The sequence below is a fragment of the Centroberyx affinis genome, unplaced genomic scaffold (genome assembly GCF_046629955.1).
Source record: "Centroberyx affinis isolate AG114_WGS23_722 - 3 ecotype Tasmania unplaced genomic scaffold, CSIRO-AGI_Caff_v1 ptg000697l_1, whole genome shotgun sequence".
NCBI classification, from domain to species: Eukaryota; Metazoa; Chordata; class Actinopteri; order Beryciformes; family Berycidae; genus Centroberyx; species Centroberyx affinis.
Window position 1 is genome coordinate 236,864 of NW_027279316.1, and position 21,422 is coordinate 258,285.

The following is a 21,422-nucleotide window of genomic DNA, read 5'->3' on the forward strand; positions in this document are numbered from 1 at the left end:
AAATGTGCACTACTGAGCTATCAGGATTTTATTTATATGCGTATTTTTGTCTAATTTATTTGTTAAAATTTAAAATTGTATTAAATGGCAATGCACAAATTCTGTTGGTTTAAGAGTGGTGGGATTTGATAAATAAAATGACTTAAACAAAATTCCTATTCTTGGGGTCAGAAAAATGTGAATTTCTTTAATATAGGGTGGACTGAATTTGGTCATGAACAAGAGGCTTTTTGATCATTTTGTTTATCATTCCAATTCATCTGAGACGGATAGTAGGTGATGGAGGAAAACGGAGGTACACAGGGGAACAGACAGAAAACCAAATACATCTGCACAGAACTCAAAGACATTAAGACGCACAAGAAACAGACAACGACAGTACCAAGACAACAGCAAAACAAAAGACACTTAAAAATAATTTTCACTCAGTCCTACACACAAAAAAAGATACAAAATTCACACAACCACACACACATGAACAACACAAACATAAACAACACCACAGTGAGACTGCACAAGACACTTAACCAAAAGAAGATACAGACACCATGTCAGAAATACGGGACAGAAATTAACAAAAACTCCCAAGAAATTTTAAAAAAGAAAAAAAAAAGATAAGCACTCATACACACGTACATAGTGAGGAAGTGAGAAGAGTGAGAAAGGAAAATAAAGACTGAGAGAGAGAGTGGAAGGCGAGAGAAAGAAAGAAAGAAAGAAAGAAAGAAAGAAAGAAAGAAAGACTGTACTGAGGAATGTCTGGAGGAGTGATTGGGAGTGGGCAATCAAAGGGCCGACTGACCGTTTGACCTTACTGAGCCATGCATATTGCATTTGGTGCGTAGGAGGTCAAATGGCCACGAATCAAAGAGAAGCTAACAAAATAAGTTGGCAAAGACTTCTTAAGCATGTTTCTACAAATGAAACCACGACCGAAGCACACAAGAATCAGTCTTAGAGAGCATGAGAATCCCTCTTTAAAAACAAGAAGGAGAACTTGATTGAGTTTATTTTCAACAGCGGACAGGGACTTCAGCCCGCTTAAAGCCCGCAGTGCTTTTCTCACTCCCCTCCCTGATGCCCCCCCCCCCCCCCCCCCCCCCCGCCTTCCCCTAAATCACAGGCGACTTTAACACCGATTGTCATTCATGTGAGATTGAATTGCCATGTTGGTCTATTTTTGGGGAAGTGCAATATAGACGCATACACATAACGACACTATCAAATGTTAGAGAATCAGGTTCCAGAGAGGGGGGAGAGACAGATCCAATTTCTTTGGTATTTACTGTAAGCATTAAATACAATCCCTCTCTTCAACGCATATAACTCAGTGGTTTGACTACAGAGCAAGGACCAGTGCAGATTCCCAAACCAGAATGTATGAGTTATAGTGTACAGCCGAAAAACACTCCTCTAAAAACACCCTGATTAAGTGTTGGGGGATTCTCTCTCTAAATATTGAGTGTCACCCTAGTGACTGAGGCGTTTCTTTTCTTCAACGGACTCCTGATTTGCTTTAAAGAGGGATTTTGTGGCACTTAAGTTGCAGTTTATACAAAAGAACCATTGAAACCGAAGCAATGTCACGGACCTCTAAGTGAAGGGCTTGGACAGCTCAAGGCTCGCTTACCTTAGACAGCGTGTAGCCGGTTTTCAATCAAATCTGTCATTGAGTCTGTCTGTCTGTCCGGTCAGTCAGTGTGTAAGTGTTTCAGTCACCAAGTGCAGCTTACTGTACATAATGCTTTTGCCTTCTATCCAGGTCTCCACAGTACAAATACATTAGGTCCTGGGCTTTGGACTACACTAGGCACTGAAAGCACAGTTACATGGTCTAAGGAATAGTGTTTCAGACCCATAACACGCTCACAACACAGTATTTTGTAAATCAGCATTGTAATAACTGATGCATTGTAATTGAAATCAATTTGGCTTTGTTTACAAAACTGAAGTGAGCCATCACATGGTCATGGCTAAAACTGTTTTGTTTTGCTTTCAGCGTGGCATGTTTCCAGAGATACTATCCCTTGACCTTTATGGCTCCGCTGACCCCAGTGACCTTAGACCTTGGAAAGATGTTAACACTGCAATCAGTGTCACAACTGTGTCAAGCTATCAATGCTGGCCAATTGATTTACACAAAACACATGATATGTACATGTAAGTATGCTTATCTTTGAGCATGTATTGTACTCTCAATTGTTATTGTAGGTATTATTCAATTAATGCCTGCATAGTTGGTCAAACCTCTGCATGACTACATGTGCATGTACATATCATATCAGTTAATGTAAAATGTAGTGTATTTTTTCAAGGGGAAAAGTTCCTGAATAGCAGTATGCCAAGGTGGAGGTCAGTGGGGTAGAGAGTAACACGAAGAAGTAACACAGTACAGAAAGAAATCAAATAAAATAAGCCACACACGACAACACAAACACGACACTCAGACGGCTTTGAGAAGACAGGGACACAGTGTATAACATGTAAGAATGAATAAGCCCACATACAAACGCGTGATATGACACAACCTGAAGAGAGAGACAACAACAACACAGAGGCACATCAGACAACAAGGTGACCCACTGTTCCCACTCACTCTTTTTCAGTGTTTGTTTTATTGGTTATTAACACAGGACACGACATACTGGGTTACTCTCACTTCTGCTGCTGTCGCACTGGACGTGTGGCGCATGTGCACGCTCACACATAATGGACGCACTCTTGCATTGTATGCGTTAGACTTAACTGCAACACACACACACACACACACACACACACACACGCTCTCACACAAGTATACACAAACACATGCGCACACTAGCCACTCTGGATTTAAATTGCCATGTAATCCCATTTTCTTTCCCAAAAGAACTTTTCTTTTACATCTTGTACATTACGTATGAGTAAGTGTTAGATATGGAATGAATGATCAGTTAATTGCAAGATTGTCGTTCACAAAAATTGTTATGAAACAAAGTTATACAGGACATTGGGCTGAGGTTAGGTTTCATTGAATGAAATACCTCTCAAATTAGATGAAGATCCTCACAATGCAACTGGATACTGAACCATAATATTCAAATTTAAGTACCACCCAACCTTAGCTCAACTGTTTTTATCAGTCTCCTAACGTAATAATTCAAATTCACAACACACTTTCAGCCACAGAGAAGACTCCTCGGGGGTGATAGGTTAAACTCCATCAAACATGTAGACACAACACAGTGGACACGGTGGTGTATATCTGTGATTTGAAGTCATGCATAGTGTGTGCAAATGTGAGTACAAGTGTCACTGTGTCTGTGTTACTGTATTGGTGTGCTGTACGTTCATTGTGCAACTGCAAGACATGCTACGCCATGGAGAGCTTATCAAATTTTCCAGAAGGTTTCAGTCAAGACTTGACTAGGTTAAGGGCTCCATTTTGGCTTGGCTCCTTGTCATTTGTTTTTTTTTGTTTTGTTTATTTTATTAGTGTTACCTCTGTTGGCCTATGGTTTGATCCAGGAGGAGGTGGAGTTTGCATTGAGGTCCTGCTGTAACAGAGACCCTTCCATCTTATACCAATCCTCAGTCAGAGGGGAGTCTGGGCTGGGTGCCAGGGCTGCTGCCTCTAGTTTGTTGTCAACAGGGGGTGTCAAAAGTTTGGGAGGAGTGTGAGGGAGTGTTTTGGTGCAGGTTGGCGGCGGTGGTGGTGGTTGGATTGCAATAGTAGATAAATGAAGCAAGGTGTCAGGTTTTCAGAATGAGCACGGAGCACACATGGGGTAAAAAGGGAGGTAAAGGTGAACCACAAAGGAAAAATAGGAGGAAAAAATTAGGATATGGATTCAAAGATGGGGCAGAGGAGGAGAGAGGGAGCGGGGAGGGGGAAATGTGGGGCAGGTTGAGGTAGAAAAGGTGTCACGAGGGGAGGGGTGTGCAAGCCAAAATAGAAAGGAAGTCGGGAGGCAGGAGAGAGAGAGAGAGAGAGAGAGAGAGAGGAGGGAGAGAAAGGAACAGAAGTGACGAGAAGTAAATTAATGCATGGTCAACTGTCTGAGTCCAGAAGACAGAGAAAGACAGAGATCATTTATGAGCATGAATGAACGTGAGGTTATGGGACACAGAAAAAATTCAAAGACAGCACGGAAAGATGGAAGACAACGAGATCGAGGCAGTGAGAAGAGAAGAGAAAAAAAGAGGAGAGGAGAGGTAGAGGGACAGAAAATCTCTGACAGAAGAAATAAAATATGATACCAAGCAGTGATGGAAACAGACAACATGAATGTGAAGAGGTGGAAACAAATAGAGCAGAGCAGAAGAGCTAAGTGTATACGTGTGTGTGTATGTGTGTGTGTGTGTGTGTGTGTGTATCAGTATGTGTTTCATTGCTAGCTGTGATTGGAGCCTTCTATCTCATAAACGCAGTTGCGTCTCCCAAAATTAATTTCTTATATGTATGGTTTCCCTTTCAACCGATTCATTCCCAGATGTTTGGATCTGACCATGTATGCATAATGCATGTGTACTTATCTGCTCCGGCTGCAACTGCCCACTTGGCATATATGATATATATACAGTATATATATAAACAGGGAGGATCAGTACAGGCCATCGTGCCTGGCATCTTACTGTGTGGATCTGTTTACGTAAGGTGTGTTGTTTATGTATCCGTCCCCTGGGGTGAAACATACCTTTCCGCACATTCCCATCTGTGGCACGGAATTCCCTGGTGTTGAGCAGGAAGCAGGCGCGGTCCTGCTGGTAGCGTTCCCGGGTAACGCCGGCGCCCCCTCGCCCAACGGGGCTCCTCTCGTCTGGGCTCAGCACCTGGTCGATGGTGGGGCAGTCCTCGTTAGCCAGGGCCGCCGAGGCTGCATCACCATTCTGCTTGGAATCTGGAGAGCAGAGAGATGGGGGGGGAAAGCAGGGGGACAGACACAGGGAGGACAGTTATATCAGGAAACAATGTCGAAGAGCATTATGTGACTTCTTTCACAAACACGGACAAATGTTTTAGAAGTACGAATGAGTATTACCTTATTTCATTAAGCAATTGTGAGAAAATAATGCAATTATTTCCTTTGCAGATGCATGATAGTTTGATGTCTGTTAATATACATTATGTCCCTATGGCAATATTATAGGAATATTATTGTGATACCATAGATTTAAGATTAAAATATCATCAAGTACCATAAGGTCACTATAAATTCACTATTGAGTACCACAGACAGGTTAAAAATCCCTATAGGAATATTTCCATCGCCATGCTAATGTTCAGAAAAAAGTCTGAAAAAAGTATTCATATAAAATATACATATATAGATATTAGATAATAGATATTTTAAACAAAAAAGGAGGCTCAAAAAGCCACAAAATCAACATATGCTTTTTGAAAAGTAACCAAGCAGAGTAATTCATGCACATCTCAATCTTAACCAGGTGCTACACAAAATAAAGAACACAAGTAGAGTCTACACACTGAAAGCCGCTCTAGGTTTTAATAAATTAACACACTTTGGGAGCAACTTTGAGTGTGTGGGCTCTACATTTGTTCCTACTTTTTGATAACTCAAACATATTGAGTATCAGTATATCGAGTTGAGGCAGTAAAATAATGTATTAAATGTGCATTATTGTTGAATGTGAAGCCTGATGCAATGGCATGTCAAATGCAAGCAGAGATCCAAATTATCTCTCTGATTTCACTGGTAATGCCAGAGAGGAAATGTGTGAAGTCAACCCAAACTGAGATGCATTAAGTTGTTTTAACAGATAATTGAGTTCATTTTCCTTCCACAGTGTTTGTTCCTCACTGACAGATGGGTGCCTTAAGGCAACTGTGGACCCACCAGTTGATCATAAATTACACATGACTTCTGATGGGCCAGTGATTTCTCCAGGGTGGATCCAGAATCAACTATGCATGGCTTCTTGATAGTACTAACACCACCACTTCTGTCTCGTGAGACTTTGGCACTCTAACCCTCCCGACCCCCGGCCCCTCACACCACTACTGTGCATGCAACTGTCATCAGTAAATTCTCTTATTCCCCAGAATCGTGCACAGCCACTTTGCCCACTCCGCTCAGATTGGATAACTGTGTGCCATACAGCATGACTTTGGCATTCCTTTCTCCAAAAATAGAAGAATTTGACTGGGTAATTTGTGTTCAGTGCCCTTGAGGAGAAAAGTTGCGCAAACAGATGCTCAGAAAAAATAAATATTGAGTAAACAAACGTATTCAGGGTCACAGATGTCTATTGTCTTTCGGCTGTCATCAGCGCTTACTATTTGTCCTCAAAATAGAGCAACTTAAGATGAAATCTGAAATATCTCACCTCTGTTGATTTCTATGATTTCTTCTTGGGCGAGAGGACAGTCACCCCCTATGCCTCCGGACCCCATCACCCCACCTAGGACGTTTCCCAGGATCCTTTGGGGTGAGGCAGTAGCCATGGCCAGGGCGTCCGGCTTGCAGTAGTTGGGGGAGCCTGGTTGGGGCGCTCGCGGGATATGTTTGTTCTTCTTCTTGGGCAGCTTTTGTTTGGCCATGGCCAGAGAGTAGTACATGCCGAAGTTGTTGACAATGACAGGTACGGGCATAGCGATGGTCAGCACACCAGCCAAGGCACACAGCGCGCCCACCAGCATCCCTGACCACGTCTCCGGGTACATGTCTCCGTAGCCCAGCGTGGTCATGGTCACCACGGCCCACCAGAATCCAATGGGGATGTTCTTGAAGTTGGTGTGGGCACTGGCTGTGGGGTCGTCTGGGTCGGCGCCAATTCTCTCAGCATAGTAGATCATCGTGGCAAAGATGAGGACACCGAGGGCTAAGAAGATGATGAGCAGGAGGAATTCGTTGGTGCTGGCGCGGAGGGTGTGGCCCAGGACACGGAGACCTACAAAGTGGCGGGTCAGTTTGAAGATTCGGAGGATGCGGACAAATCGGACAACGCGGAGGAACCCCAGGACATCCTTGGCAGCTTTGGAGGACAGACCGCTCAGGCCCACTTCTAGATAGAAAGGTAGGATGGCCACAAAGTCGATGATGTTGAGGGTGCTTTTGAAGAACTCAGCCTTGTCTGGGCAGAAGGTGACGCGGAGCAGGACCTCAATGGTGAACCAAATGACGCACATGCCCTCCACATACGTCAACCAGCTGTCAGTCACCACCTCGTATACAATCTCCTCGCGGGTCACGTTGCCCACTGTGACGTTCTCTGTCTTGTTGTAGATGGTGTTGAAGGCCTCATGCGTCTCCATGCAGAAAGTGGAGATGGAGATGAGGATGAAGAGTAGGGAGCCAAATGCCACATACTAGAGGGAATAAACAGCAAACAGAGAGAGGATGGGAAGGGGAGGGAGAAAGAGAAAGCAAGGTAAGTCAGCTACAAATGGTGAAAATTTGGGCAGACAAAGAGAAAGGCATAAAGAGAAAATGCAGAATTGGTGGAGTTTTGACACCTTATACCAACAACATAGATAAACAAGTGGTGTGTGTTCAACAATGTGTTCGCCCCAACAGGTCACTGTGGGGCATTTCTCAGTGGGATGAGATAATAACCCTGTATTCTGTGAAGCCTGACTACACACAGAAGTGCTATAAATGTTGACCTTCAGGCTAAACTACTGAGTCAAAGTGGCCTATGTGCTATAGTATGGAAAACTACCTCTGAATCTCAGAGAGAAGCTGTAACAATCATCTACATAACAGACCAAGGAGAAAGTTGTGTAAGAAAAGGAAAGGAAAACCAGAAGGCACGCATCATAAACCTGTAAAAGAAAAAGAGAAAGACGGAGGGGCCCTTAATGGTGGTACACAGCTGGAGAACAAAAAGAAAGTTACAGGATATGATGGAGGAGTGGAAAGGAAAATAAAAGGGAGTGTAAGGATAAGCCAAATTAATAATTGATAGTATGTATGCCATAGTGCAGTGAATGACTAAGAAATCAGGATGTTGCACGTGCTCAAACCCACAGTTCAGTGTGTTCTGTGTTAGAAGTGTCAAAACATGACTTTGCTGCCATTGTTAACCTTGTGTCTGATTACCTATAGTTGATTTTCTATTTATACATGTGAAGCATGAAGTATGGTTTGATACTTACGGTACATGGGTCAATTTCACAAATGCAAGATGCAAGCAGTATCTAAGATACCCAAACTATTAAATTTATGTTCAATCTCTACTAGTATATTCTGGAATAATTCCACAAATGTATTATAGGTTGATCTATATGTATTGAGGCAATGACTGTATTAATACTTTTGTTTAACAGATGTTAGTAGTTTTGATCTTGAAGTGAACTTTTGTTTTAGACTAAATTAAATGGGTTGGTAACTGTGAGGCTTAAAATGCCTTTGACGAGTTTCCATTGAAAAAAATCCACCTCCAAAAAAAGGATTGAGTAACATTATAAGCGCAGTGCCAAATTAAAACGTTTCTATTGGCATTTTGGACGCTGCCTCCAACCCTTTCCTCCCCTTGAGAGTATTGTATTGTTGCCCTGTCTGCTAGTGGCATCCTTTCTACACTACAATGTCTGGCAGCTCCAAGCTTGCTCTTTCACTTCCAAAACTTTCTCCTCAGGGTAAATTTCTTGGACAGAAAGCAAAAAATGAGCTAAGTTATAACAGCGTCTCAACACAGAGATCTCTGCTGTTTTCTCATTGAGATGGGTGACTCAGTTTAGAGAGGAATAGACTTTTTCTTCTTCCTCTTTAGTGCTAATCTTTTAGGTATGCTTACTTTTTCGTCACTCACCGAGGCGATTGGTTTTCCTAGCGTTTGCCGTCTGTGCAATCTACAAGCTTACTGTCTATATGTACCCAAGCTCATTATGCTGGCCCATTCAATTGTCCCTGAATCAATTACAGTAGCGTGATAACACCAGTGTGTGCGTGGCTACTGCACAGTCTTTTCCTGTTGCAGTCCATTCCTACATGCCCTGCAGTGTATTTATAGATGCAGTATACTTTGTGCTTTATCAAATAAATAATAAAACACAAACATGGCCAGAGGAGCAAAAGAGAGAGGTAATTCATACTTGAGTGGAGCCCATATATATAAGAAGCCTGAGTGCCCTCAGTGTATTGTGCGTGTCACTGTGTATTTTCAATGTTATGCACTTATGTAATATCAAGAGCAACATATAAGAGGAAGCCTTATAACTAAGCAAAAATGGAAGGGACCAGTGTCAGTTCTCAGTGGCTTGGTTCTCTCTCCAATCTGAGCTTTTCTTTGAATTCAAAATTGGATGAGAGCCTACACATACTTTCTCTAAGTGTCTTCATGACAGAAAAAGACTTAGCAGAAGACTTAAGACTCGGAGGCAATGTATTTAGTGGAGATTAGCTGACAAGCATTTAGCCAAACAAGTGACCTTCCAAGAAAGTCAGGAAGTACAAGGCAATGTCACCCACACTGGACTGAACTGGGGCAGCTGTAATATTGGTATCCATATGTTCTGAAATTAGCAGAATGTTAATTCTGGTGTTATGTTGAGCTATACATGTTTTTTTAATGAAAGTCCTGCACAGACCTTGTTAAGTGGAATGGGTACCATGGAGCACAAATTCAAGTAAATCAGGACATTGCAATGATAGTATTTTTGGAGGAGTAACTCTTTGTACCCCAAATTGTTTGGTGATTTATAGTATCTGTCATGTCGATTCCAGGTTTTCTGGTTGTCTCTATTTTGTCAGGTCTCAAAACCCTCAAACCCCCCACCCCACCCCCCTCACTTTCTCTGGCCGTCTTTTTTCTCTCTCATTCCCCTCTTTCTCTCCCCTTTTCCTCTTCCCCTTGCCTTTCCTTCTCTCTTTCCCTACCTCCTTTCTCCTCTGCCATGTTTCTCGCTAGTCGGTGTCTGACCTACTTTCTCAGATTGCTGCAGTGCTCTCCCCCTCTGTATCGTGAAAACACACACACACGCACACACACGCACACACACACACTGAGGTTCTCAATCACCCTCCCACCCCTACCCCTCTACCAGCCCCCCCTGTCCCAGGGAAGCAGGATAGTACCAGCGGGACCTGCTCAGGACGCTCCCTCATTGGCTGAGCACCAGAAACCCTGTACATGTACAAATCAGGGCAAGGAGGAGAGTTTTGCCCCGGAGTGTTACACTGCTATTCCTGATGTTAATGTTACTGTTGTTCGTGATAATGATGTTAATGATGTAAATAATATAATAATGATTAGAATGAGGAGGAGGAGGAGGAGGAGGATGGTAGTGGTGGTCGGAGTAAGTAATAAAGAGTGAAATGTTGAGGATGCTTACAAGTGCAAGATGTGAAGTGAGGAAGTGAGGCTTTCATGTTGCGTTGCTTAATTAGCTGGTGAATGGTGTCACTACACATGAACACACATACACACACGCACATACACACATGTGCGTGCAAACACAAAATAGTGGGAAAACTGCAGTCACATCATATCTTGTATGTAGGCTACACAGGTGGAGACACAGGAGGGGGGCAGACAGTGTAGAGAAGGAGAAAAGAAAACGTTAAAGTGGTTCAGGAGAAAGGAGAGAACATTATAAAAGTGAGAGAGAGGAGGAGAAAAACGGACCAAAACATGAGCTGAGGAGACTAGACAGGATAATCCAAACATTTAGTATTCCTTTAGTGAGACAGAGGAAAGTATCTCGTCTCTGTCCTATTGGCTATGCTAAGCTAAGCTAGCTCATCAGTCTGATGATCCCAAAGGTGTCAAGCGAAGAGGACATTCAAAAAGACGAGGAAGAGGAGAGAAAGGACCGGAGAAATGATGGTTAGAGGAAGAGAGTGAGAGAGAAAAGAGAGAGAAGGGAAAGTTCAGAAGATTGAAGGCTAATGCTAACAGACGGGCCATATAGCGGTAAAAACAAGGAGAGAGTGAGAGAGTGAGTTCTGGGTATGTCTTTTTCCCACAGGTCAGTCTGTCTGTTAAATCTGGTATAATTTTTGGGTCTACATCAACATGAATACCTGCCTGACTTAAAGCTGCATTAGGTACAATTTTTAAGTAAAAATACACCTGTCTAATGAGGCTAAATCAGTGTGGGGCAACAGAGAAGAGCTTTCAGGTGATGTAATGCACCCTCTGGTGGCCAACAACGCCAAAAAACAACTGTTTGTTTAGGTTAACTGAGCTGATGCTTTTCAAGCTGCAACTCGCATTGCATTTGAGAATTTGACTAGGACCAAAGGGCCTATAGGCTAAAGACAGACAGTTTACAGTAACTGAAATTTTGAAACAAATCTACATTATCAAACTAGACCCACACCACAATCTTTTCCAGGTATCTTTCTTTTTCTTGCCGGGTTGTTATATTCAGCCATCATTCTCTAATGCACCTCCATGAGGACACTAGTTGTGATTGCTGAGAGATTTGACTTGCAGAGCTTTGATCTATAGGGTGTAACTAGTTTGACTACACTAACCGTAAGCCATGATACAATATTTCTGATGATGAAACAATGGTAAACGTAGTACTTTTATGGTGTAATTGCAGACGTGTATACCTCATTAAAGATTTGATAGGCAAACTGTTACCTAGCCTGTGACTACATAAGAAAACTGTGCGTGTCTAGAATGTATGCTACTCAAAACAGCTGAAGGCAAAAAGTGTGTGAAAAAGAACAGTTGAGGAATCATCAGATCGCCTGTACTATTGACCTTAATGCTTTCAGTAATTGAATGAAACAGTAATTCAAGTCGGCAGAGCACAATGGATAAAACTGTAGATGTGAACACGAAATCAATATAGATCAATCCATCACAAGAGTCGATCCTTTTTAAATATACAGCAGCGTGTCAAGCAGAGATCTATTGTGCGCTATAGGAGTGAGATACTCCCACTCCCACACTACTCCCACCGCTTGACCATTAATGAAATGTACTTCACGCTATTCATCAAGCCTGCACATACAGAGCACACAGGTGTGAATGTGTGTGTGTGTGTGTGTGTGTGCCTGTACATGCATCTGTATGCCTGTACATGTGTTAGTATAAGTGCCTGGTGCACGTGTGTGTGGACATGACTCACAACGGGAGTGAGATAAACAGCCTATGGGCACGGGAGGTGTGTGCGCACACTTGCCGATCGCAGATAGTGAGTGGTAGCTACATGAACGCTGCATTGAGGCGATGGTGAAGGATGGGCAAAGAGCGGAGAGACAGAGAGAGAGAGAGAGAGAAAGAGGTGGAGGAGGATGATAAAAGGAGGAGTAGCGCTCTGCCACTTCACACTTATTTATCTCCCAAGGCACTTTGTCTCTGTTGTCTCCCTCTCCCTCTGCATCATAAACGTAAGGTAATGCAACACAGTGATATTGTGTGTGTGTGTGTGTGTGTGTGTGTGTGTGTGTGCAGCCATGTCCATGCTATGACAATACACTATAATATTAGCCTATTGTGCAGAATTCCCTATGGTAAAGCTACCATGCCGAATACCTGTGGCCCAATGACCTTCAAGGCCCAATAGAGTCTCCCTCGCTCTCTGGGCTCTGAAATTAGATTTGGAAAGATCATCAACATAAATTTAAAAGAGAGGGGAGTCAGAGAGAGAGAGAGAGAGGCAGAGAGAGGCAAATGAGATGGGGCCTTTGAGGGAGAGGAACTGTGAAAGGAAGTTGATGATAGAGAGCGTTGATTGTGTTTGGATGGATGAATGAATTAAAGAGAGTGAAGGAAGGAACGGGTCGGATGGAGGGGAAGGAGATGAAAAGATGAGTGGAGGAGAGAAGACAATGACTTGAGTCTCACCAATCAAGGGGAGAGAGAGAGAGAGAAGGGGGCAATATAGAGAGAAGAGTACAATATATATATAGAGAGAGAGAGAGAGAAAGGGCAATAAAGACAGAGAGAGAACAAGAAAGAAAGAAAGAAAGAAAGAAAGAAAGGAAGAAAGAAATAAAGAGGGGTAGGGAGGAGGGGGAGTGCATGAATGTAAGTGATATAACCAACGGGAGATTGTCAGAGCCGATATTAGCCCTACAGGCATTTTTGCATGCACGGCGGCGCGCTGCGCTCTTCCTTAACGGGACCCTAGTGGCGCTGTGTTTACTGCGGCACCATCCAGAAGAGCTTTATCATTACAGTATTACCACAGCCCTGCCTGGCTCTCTGTCACCATGACAACCACTGCGTTAGCCTCTGCTTTCAGGCACCAAGGACAGGGCTAAGCCAAATACTGCTCCTACAGCTGCCGTACACGGCCGAATATAGCAAGAGCAAGACCCCGCCAAATTGTGATCGTTTGGCCTGGCTGCTAATTGTTCAATGACAAAATAACAGTAACCGTTTTTAAGGTTAAGGGGTGAGTGACCTTGAGGGAGATATGGAGAGAAATAAAGGATTATGCTCATTACTAACAGCGCTCTTCTTCCATGTAACTCACATGTGATATTTGATCAGCATTAGCATGATGAACGGCGACCAGTAAGATGGAGCATGTGGAATCTTTCCCGGAGGGCAAAGCAAATGGGCGACCACTACTGCAGAGTCAGCAATGATAAGAAGACATTGAAGGATGATCTGAAATCTGCACATGAATGAGGCATGAAAAATGAACATTTAAACGATGTGAAACACAGAACGTTCTCCTGAAGGGCAACCCAAGCAAAGGGTTAGACTGGGATGGGGTGATTAATCTATTATCTCAGGTGAATGACTGTGGCCATCACTCAAGGACTCAGAAAGTAGCCACTTAGCTTCCAGCGTGAGTATAACCTTTGGTGAGTTACAGGAACAGCCTTCACCGGTGCCATCATCATCATCGTTGTCATCATCACCACTATATTCACTGCAGACTAATGTTTCAGATGAAGGTTTTGCTACTTTAGGCTGAGATTACACAGAAAACCCTACAACTAACATTCAAGTTCTTGAACAAGAGAAAGAGAGCAACTAAAATGTCAAAAGAGAGAGAGTTCCCTTTAGGGACATTGCGTGTGAAATGGACAAGCAGTAAAACTGAGTGGGAAGGCTGAGACAGAGGGAGAAACGAAGAGAGAGAGAGCAGTAGAAGAGAGAGAGGGTCTTTCAGTGTTGTCTTATGAGTGTTGAATTATGAATTATTACAGTAGCTTTTAACTGCTTATGACCTCTCAACCTCAAGGATTCCTCATGTGAGCATAAGTTATGCTGGCATGGCCCATAAAATGTGCCAAAGAATATTAACCACAGTCATAGTATTCACAGTCATTTTGCATTAGACCCACTGTATATAGTAAAAATACCATATGGAGAATAACTGATTACACTTCAATTACAGCCTTGCAACTTCAACCTTGCCGGTTCCACTGGTGGGTCCATCATTACAAAAACATGTTGCGCGGCCAAGCTTTGTTCATACCCACAGAACGTTATTTTAAAATCTAGTCAAGATCCCAAGGTTTCCAAAGATTCCAAACATGTCATGCTGAACTACAGGAAAATGTGTGTAAAATGATCCACAAGACATCTAGATGTTTTCCATTTGATGCAATGGTGCAACCACAAAAAATGCCGTCTGTGGTTTGAATATTTCACTCAATGTAAGTGTGATGTAAGTTCAATGAGGCACTGGATCAAGCAGATACAGAATATGTATGTGACATTGTCGTACAGTAGCTACTTAAGGGGAAATTTAAGGGGAAAATCCAATTGGAATTGAGTGTGGTGCCTCTACCATTGAAGAATAGTCTGGATTTCAAGGTGCATTGATCCAGTCGCCCCTCAGCTCATTTCAAACAGGGGATCCATGACAGCTGAAAATGACAGACTGACAATAGGCGGAAAACAATAGCAGGGGAGATAGCAAACCCTTGCGACCCATCCTCCCTCCCAAACCCTCTCTCTCTCTCCCATCAGTCCATCAGGGGGGATCTGATGACTACCTGGGGGAAGAGGTGAGTAACAAACACCAGGGGAAGTAGCACAATATATATATATATATATATCTATAAGAGAGAGGTGTTCGAAGGAGCTCCGACCATGTCAGCACTCAAGGGAAATGGAATCGACATGGGTGTGTGTGTGTGTGTGTGTGTGTGTGTGTGTGTGTGTTTGTGAGTGTGTGTGTGTGTGTGTGTGTGTGTGGGTGGGGAGGGGGATTTGTGGGGCCCCGGAGCCCTGCTGGGCCTGAGCCAGGACAAGAGAGCCCCTGCTAGGGGTCACCCAACACGGGACACTGCGGGATAATGAAGGGCAGGAGAGGTGAGGAGGGGAAAACAAGGGGAGAGGGGGCTAAGAGTAGAGGGGAGGAGGGTGGGGGTGAGGGGTGAGGAGGAGGAGGTGAGAAATGCACGTGTATTTAGGAAGTACGTGTATTTGCATGTATGTTAAACACGTGAGCACATGCTATACGTGCCATGTATGTACGCACCGAGACTCATCAAACGCCTGATTGTCAGGAGAGGCAGGAGGAGGAGAGGGAGGAGCAATGGAGTTTGGGGGGAGGTTGCCATGAACTGAGAGGGATAATTAGCTTCAGCTGCAGGTAATCCTTTCGTATACTTTATTTTCTGAGAGCTAGAAACGCTGAATCTTTGAGGTCAGTGCTCTTGAAAGTGATACCGGTAAAATTCAATCACAACACAGACTTCTGTTTCAGAGATTCCCTGAATGACTCAACTCCCTGACACACTACAGTGGAATCGGTGAGCTCTCCTACACAAACGCACACGCACACACACACATGCACACACACACACACACACACACACACACACAAGGCTCTCCAGTCGACACGTCACAGTGTCGTCTCTGCTCTGCAGCGTTAAGGTCCCCTCCATTTCATTCCCACTGCAGTCCTGTCAAACATTTATGAAGACAAACAAATGCTGTGTGGAGGTGAGCGGGCTGCACTGGCGTCCGCTCCCTCTCGTCTGCTTTGTATTCGATCCAGATTGCTGCAGCGTACTATGTGCATTTGTCCTTGCGACGTAGCCCCCCTCTTTCTCGACTGGTCCTCCCCTCTTCCTCCCTCCCTCACCTTTCTCCGTCCGTCCCACTGCTCTCTTGTCCCCCTCCTGTCCTCCTGCTTATTGTCTGAGAGCCTGAAAGCTAGTTGGGCGAAGCTGTGCCTATTCTATTAGCAGTGATGACCGAGTGCCTCCTCCTCCTCCTCCTATTTTTCTCATTCTCTCTCTCTCCCTCCCTCTCTCTCTGTCTTTCCCTCCCCGTCTTTGTCTGTCTGTGCTTCAGTCTCTCACTGTCCTTAATCTATCTCAGACCTTCATTACAAAAAAAACTGCTATCTAAGAGAAAAAGGAAAGTCATGGGAGGTGCACACACAACACATGTATGTAAAGGACAGATTCCAGAGGATTTTCTAGTACACAAGAGCACTCCATGTATCTAACCATCAGTTTCTCCGAGCATTATACAGGAAAATGTTTAGGTGCAAAATGGCCCAAGATGTCAAAATGGTATGAGACCTTCACAAGAACTCCACAGGGCGATCTGAGATATTTCCATCAAATCCCCTCCCAAATCGGACATTTTACACAGCCGCCGTTCGCTAGACCACATTCCCCCTTAAAGTGGTCATTCAGCCTCCACTCCACTGCCACTTGGAAAGGAGGGACAATCACAAGGAAGCAGATGGTCACACAGGAATTGTCCCAGTGACGCGCTCCAATGTCATTTTCCAAGGGAATGAGCAGGGATCCAGCTCGACTGTTAAAGTGCCACAGGCCAACGACACGTGGCCAACCATGCATAGACACTCAACACACGAAACCGTTAACCAGATGTGTTGAGCCACAGCACGGGTACAATCAGCAGGTTAGTCTTGCCTTATTTGAGTGGGTTGTGAAGACTATACAGTACAATCCAAATCTATTAAAAAAAATCAATCATGTCATACATTTGGCATGGTAATTGGCTACAGATTAGGTTTGAAATACTCACGAATAAAGTATTTTTTTTTTTTATATTACATACTATAAAATGTTAACAAAATGCCCAGCCATTGTGAATTAAAAAAAAAAAAATCATTAAAATCTCAATAAAATCATTTAGTTGCATGATCAGAACATCATGACAGAATTTGGGAAGATCAACTTCATCTGTCAGCTGCTGTCAAACATGTTTTTTGTGGTTTTGAGACTTGCATTCTGCATGAATGTGGTCTACAAGGTTACATGGAGAGGAGTGTCAAATGAAGTGATTTATGTGCATGCTGTAAGTGTGAACGCTCAGCAGAATGGTTTATGGGCAGCAACACATACAGAATAGGCCCATGTGTAAAGGTGAGTGGAGTGAGAAAGGATTTATGTCCGCCCAGGTGTTTAAGAGTGTGTAGTATAACATGCATGAGTGCGTAAAGGTGTTTCTGGTCTTTGTTTAGTTACAGTATGGCCTGAATTGCTTATGAATAATTGAGTACCTTGCAGTTCTGATGCAGTGCAAGGACTTGTAAGGAATTGTGTTGAGGAGTTGTGTGCAATTAACAAAGACAGTCATTTACCTGTGCAGGTAAATGTGTGTACGCTACTTGTTTTCTTATGTGTGTGTCAGTGTGTGTATGTGTATGCGTGTGGCCGTGTGTGTGTGTGAATATAGTACACAATGCACTGTTCGCTCTCTTGTGATGTGACCAGATTTTGCCCCATTTAGAGAATTCAGACTCCCACCACTGTAATCGGCTCTGGCACCATGTGAGCTCTCCAGCCACGCCAGTGTCCTAAAACATTTCAGTTCCAAAGCATAAGAGCAGAATGGTCCAACGTTTTACCAACTAATTGACTGGCTGTACAGTGATGTGGAGCGCTGATTCAGCACATAACTAGCATGGCTAAATGGACCGAGGGAGAAGAGGAGGAGGAGGAAGATGGCTGAGCGAGAGATAAAGACAAGGAGGGAGTATTTGGAGTGATGGCGGAAGCAATTTTTGTAACATAATCACACAACATGCTAATTGCTCCTGTCTGGAATCTAATACTTGTTAATGCAGTTAATGAAGTCCAAAGGCAACTTTGACAAGATCGTCTTTTTCCGTTTTTACTTCTTTGTATGTGCATCTCAGTTATTCAACACAATGGGCATGTCACCACTTTCTTTGTTGCACGCTACTAAGCATCTAGCCAGTAAAATATCACCAACAGACAGCGCTCACGTTACCAGGCAGGACTGAAAACAGAGGGACTCGGATATCTGAGGATATGAACACAACATGAGAAGGCCCGGGGTACAAAACCTCGTCAGGGAAAATTGAAGCAGAACATGATGGATATCCCTAATGCAGGCAGGAAAGTTAACTTGACTAATTGTTTGTCATGCCCTTCCCAACAGCCCTCTCCTGACGAAAACAGTTCACCATAATAAACTTGTTTAGCACTTAAGAATATCTCTCTCCATCTCGCTCTCAAGGGGGGTACAATGGGTTTGAACAAGCGGGCTACTGTACCACCCAGACAAAAACACCGCAAAAGTGCAGTAGCTATTTTCACACCTGTGTTTACTAAGTATTGCTTATGTGCTGAATGGTCATACAAGTACAAAATCCCATCCTCTCACCAGTAATGGAGGAATAGATTTGCCACCAGAGAATGAGATTAAGGCCTCCTTCCCTCTCTTTGCTATTTTCAGATGCAATCCACAGGGAGAAGAACAAGAATGGAAGTGGGAAATAGGCCTTTCAATAGAGTAAGAATACCAAAACCCTGCTTTTGAAAGTTAAAGTTTAATTCCACACACACTTAAAACCTTAACCTTTCGGTTAGCAAAACAGGACCCTTAAAGTAGCTGGAAATTATCTTGATTTCACATCACTGCTGACAGTGGAACAACTAGGGTGTTCTCATCATGAGGATAAGAGTCTCTTGTTATGGTTCTAGGGTGAGCCGCACCCCTTTAACATGAGAATGGTGTTGGCTGTGATTTTACAGAGAACACAGCATGGAACACAACAGGGACGCGCAACAAATAGCAGAGCAGAGAGGCGAGGGAGAGAGAGGCCAGGGCCTGCTATGATTGGCTGGGACCTGCACACACAATCCACAGTCACCTTCAGCACAATTCTCATAAAACCCAGAGCAGAGTTGGGAGGTGCCGTAGGTGGAGCTGCTTAAAACTGGTGCAAAAAAGGCAATGCAAAATTAGAAGTGACCTAATACTGTAGTAAAAAAGAGAGTGTGATATCTGTTCAAATCAAAAGAGGACAGTGTGCTTTTATGAAACGTGAAATTCAAGAGCTTCCCGGCGCAGGTGTTAAAGTGGATATTTCGCCAATTATCACTTCCTGTTTCAAACGCTTACTTGTGTCTGTCCCTAAATACCATCTTTCCACCCCACACAGCGCTCAGCTTCTTAGTCATAAGGTTGTCTCCCTCCCCAAAAAAATGTGATGCAAGGTCCCTGACGAAAATGGTAATGTCACCCAAACCCTGCCCCAAGCATTGTTTTTTTCTGGCCAACACCATGGCTATATATATATAGGCAAGCCTATCTATACATCTTTTCTTCTATTTTCGGTCCAGCACAGTGGTTTTCTACCCAGAGACAACCTGTTCTGAGGCTATCCGGTGCGGTGGCAGGTCATATTTGTGTTTATGACAGCAGTGTGCGTTCCGGCACTGAACACAGTGGAAAAGAACAGCAAACAATGAACCACAAGACATGACCTTCAGGGAGGGGCTCTGGACAGCGGAGCGGGACGCGGCGCTGCCCCCAAAACGAGCGCAAATCAAATACAAGCACAGAAAGTCAGATTTGGAGGGGGCTAAGGGGCATCTTGTACATGCTGAGCTACAAATGGTGTTATGTCAGGAGATATGCTGACAAAGACAACTGTGTCCCTCTCATGCTAAACTGCAAGTGACCAAAACTAAACCTATGATACTGTGGGACTAAATGATACGACATGATATCAAAATGGTCACAAGTAGAATTAATATGGACTCAAAATTGTTTATCATACAGGTAAGCAGAGTGTGTTGAAAGGGGAAAGCAATTTTCAGCAAATTCTGTGTCTCTATAATCTATTTTCTGTATCTATGAGAATGTTAACTATTGTATTACTGTATATAAATCTTTGATGACCAAACTGGCTGCTTAATCAAATGGTTATTCAAAAATGTTGTAACTTCCTTTTTGATGTATGTGATTCAGAGTATTTGTAGTGCAAATCTGACCGCACAAGCCTATCCATGCCCGTTTCACATATTGAACAAGCTTTAAACTGGTACTTCAATGTCATTTCAATTATCAGAACATTTCAGTTTTCCATTTGCACAATGTTCTTGTGATGTTTGTCTATGAGCAGCAAATAGTGGCATTCACTGTAACTCTCTCCTCCATGTTAGCTCAGCACCATATAGGCAATGTGATAACTGTCAAGTGATAACATCAAATTAGATTTCCTCTGCTTCAGTAAGAACACACTGACACCAAAACAATAACCACACAGTTCATGGATATTGGTAAATCCTTAGTTATTCAATTAGGACCATTGCCATTCAGGAAGATAACAGTTAAAAATAGCAATTGAAAACAATTGGTCACAAAAACCTGAAACTGAGGGCCAAAATAAAGCACAAAATATAGACAATAGACAAAATCAAAATGTCAAGCATGTTACAACTTCGCTGACAGGTTTATACGCTCCAAGTCTCCTTTGCTGCTTAATTGCACTGCAAAGCTCAGTGTCATCCAGGCTTGGATCAATAAAGAAATTAGATGTATTGGATAGTGCATCATAACGCACGAGACATAGGCATTCATAAATTGCGTCAATAGGTTAACAGTCAGGTTACCGTACAGTAGCACCGGAACCTTAAGTCTCCTTAAGCATTCTCAGGTTTTAAGAGGGTGACAGGGGGAGAGAGAATGGTTTTAAAACAGACAAAAAGAGAGGATAATCAATAAAATATCAATCAATAGGCAGGCAGGAGGGCCAGGCTGGGAAGATTGGATGGCTCAAGCCTTCATAGCTGATCGAAGATGCTAAAACAGGGGTCCCCACCCCCATCATCCAATGTCTCTCTCTCTCTCTCTCTCTCTCTCTCTCTCTCTCTCTATGGCTGTCGCCGCCTCCCTCTTTATCTCAATACCCCCCTTGCTCCTCTCGCTCTCTCTCTCTCTCCCCTCTCTCTCTCTCTCTCTCTCTCTCTCTCTGTCCTACTCTCTCTCCATCCGTGTCCCTCTCAGCCTCTCTCTTTCTGTATTTCTCTCCACTATCTCACTCCTTCTCCATCTCCCTTGCTCTGCCTATCCCTCTCACTCTCTCTCACCCCCCCTTTCTCTTTCTCCACTGCTCCCCCTCCTCTCTCTCCCCGTGTCTACTGCAGCAGAAAAGCCAGCACAGACACCAGCATGTATGTGTGTGTGTGTGTGTGTGGTGCGTGCGTGTGTGTGTGTGTGTGTGTACATGTGTGTAGCTGCGTGTGCTACTACGGTATATCCATGAGCGAGCCCCACGCGATCACGCACGAAGGAGGGGAGGAAAAAAAGCC

General features: G+C 43.6%; 1 protein-coding gene across 2 annotated transcripts in view; it reads right to left on the minus strand.

Moving 5' to 3' along the window:
• The window catches only part of LOC139644056 (voltage-gated potassium channel KCNC1-like), a 51,768-nt gene that overhangs the window by 16,262 nt on the left and 14,084 nt on the right, over positions 1 to 21,422 (minus strand). Inside the window, exons 3-5 of one of the 2 annotated variants that reach the window (XM_071519429.1) lie at positions 6,328 to 7,309; positions 4,677 to 4,880; positions 3,482 to 3,607 (exon numbers count right to left, since the gene is read on the minus strand). In XM_071519429.1, coding sequence (XP_071375530.1) covers positions 3,492 to 3,607; positions 4,677 to 4,880; positions 6,328 to 7,309 — 1,302 coding nt within the window. In that variant the 3' untranslated portion in view covers positions 3,482 to 3,491. The remainder of the gene's footprint in view (positions 1 to 3,481; positions 3,608 to 4,676; positions 4,881 to 6,327; positions 7,310 to 21,422) is intronic. The other variant, XM_071519430.1, reaches the window with a different exon arrangement.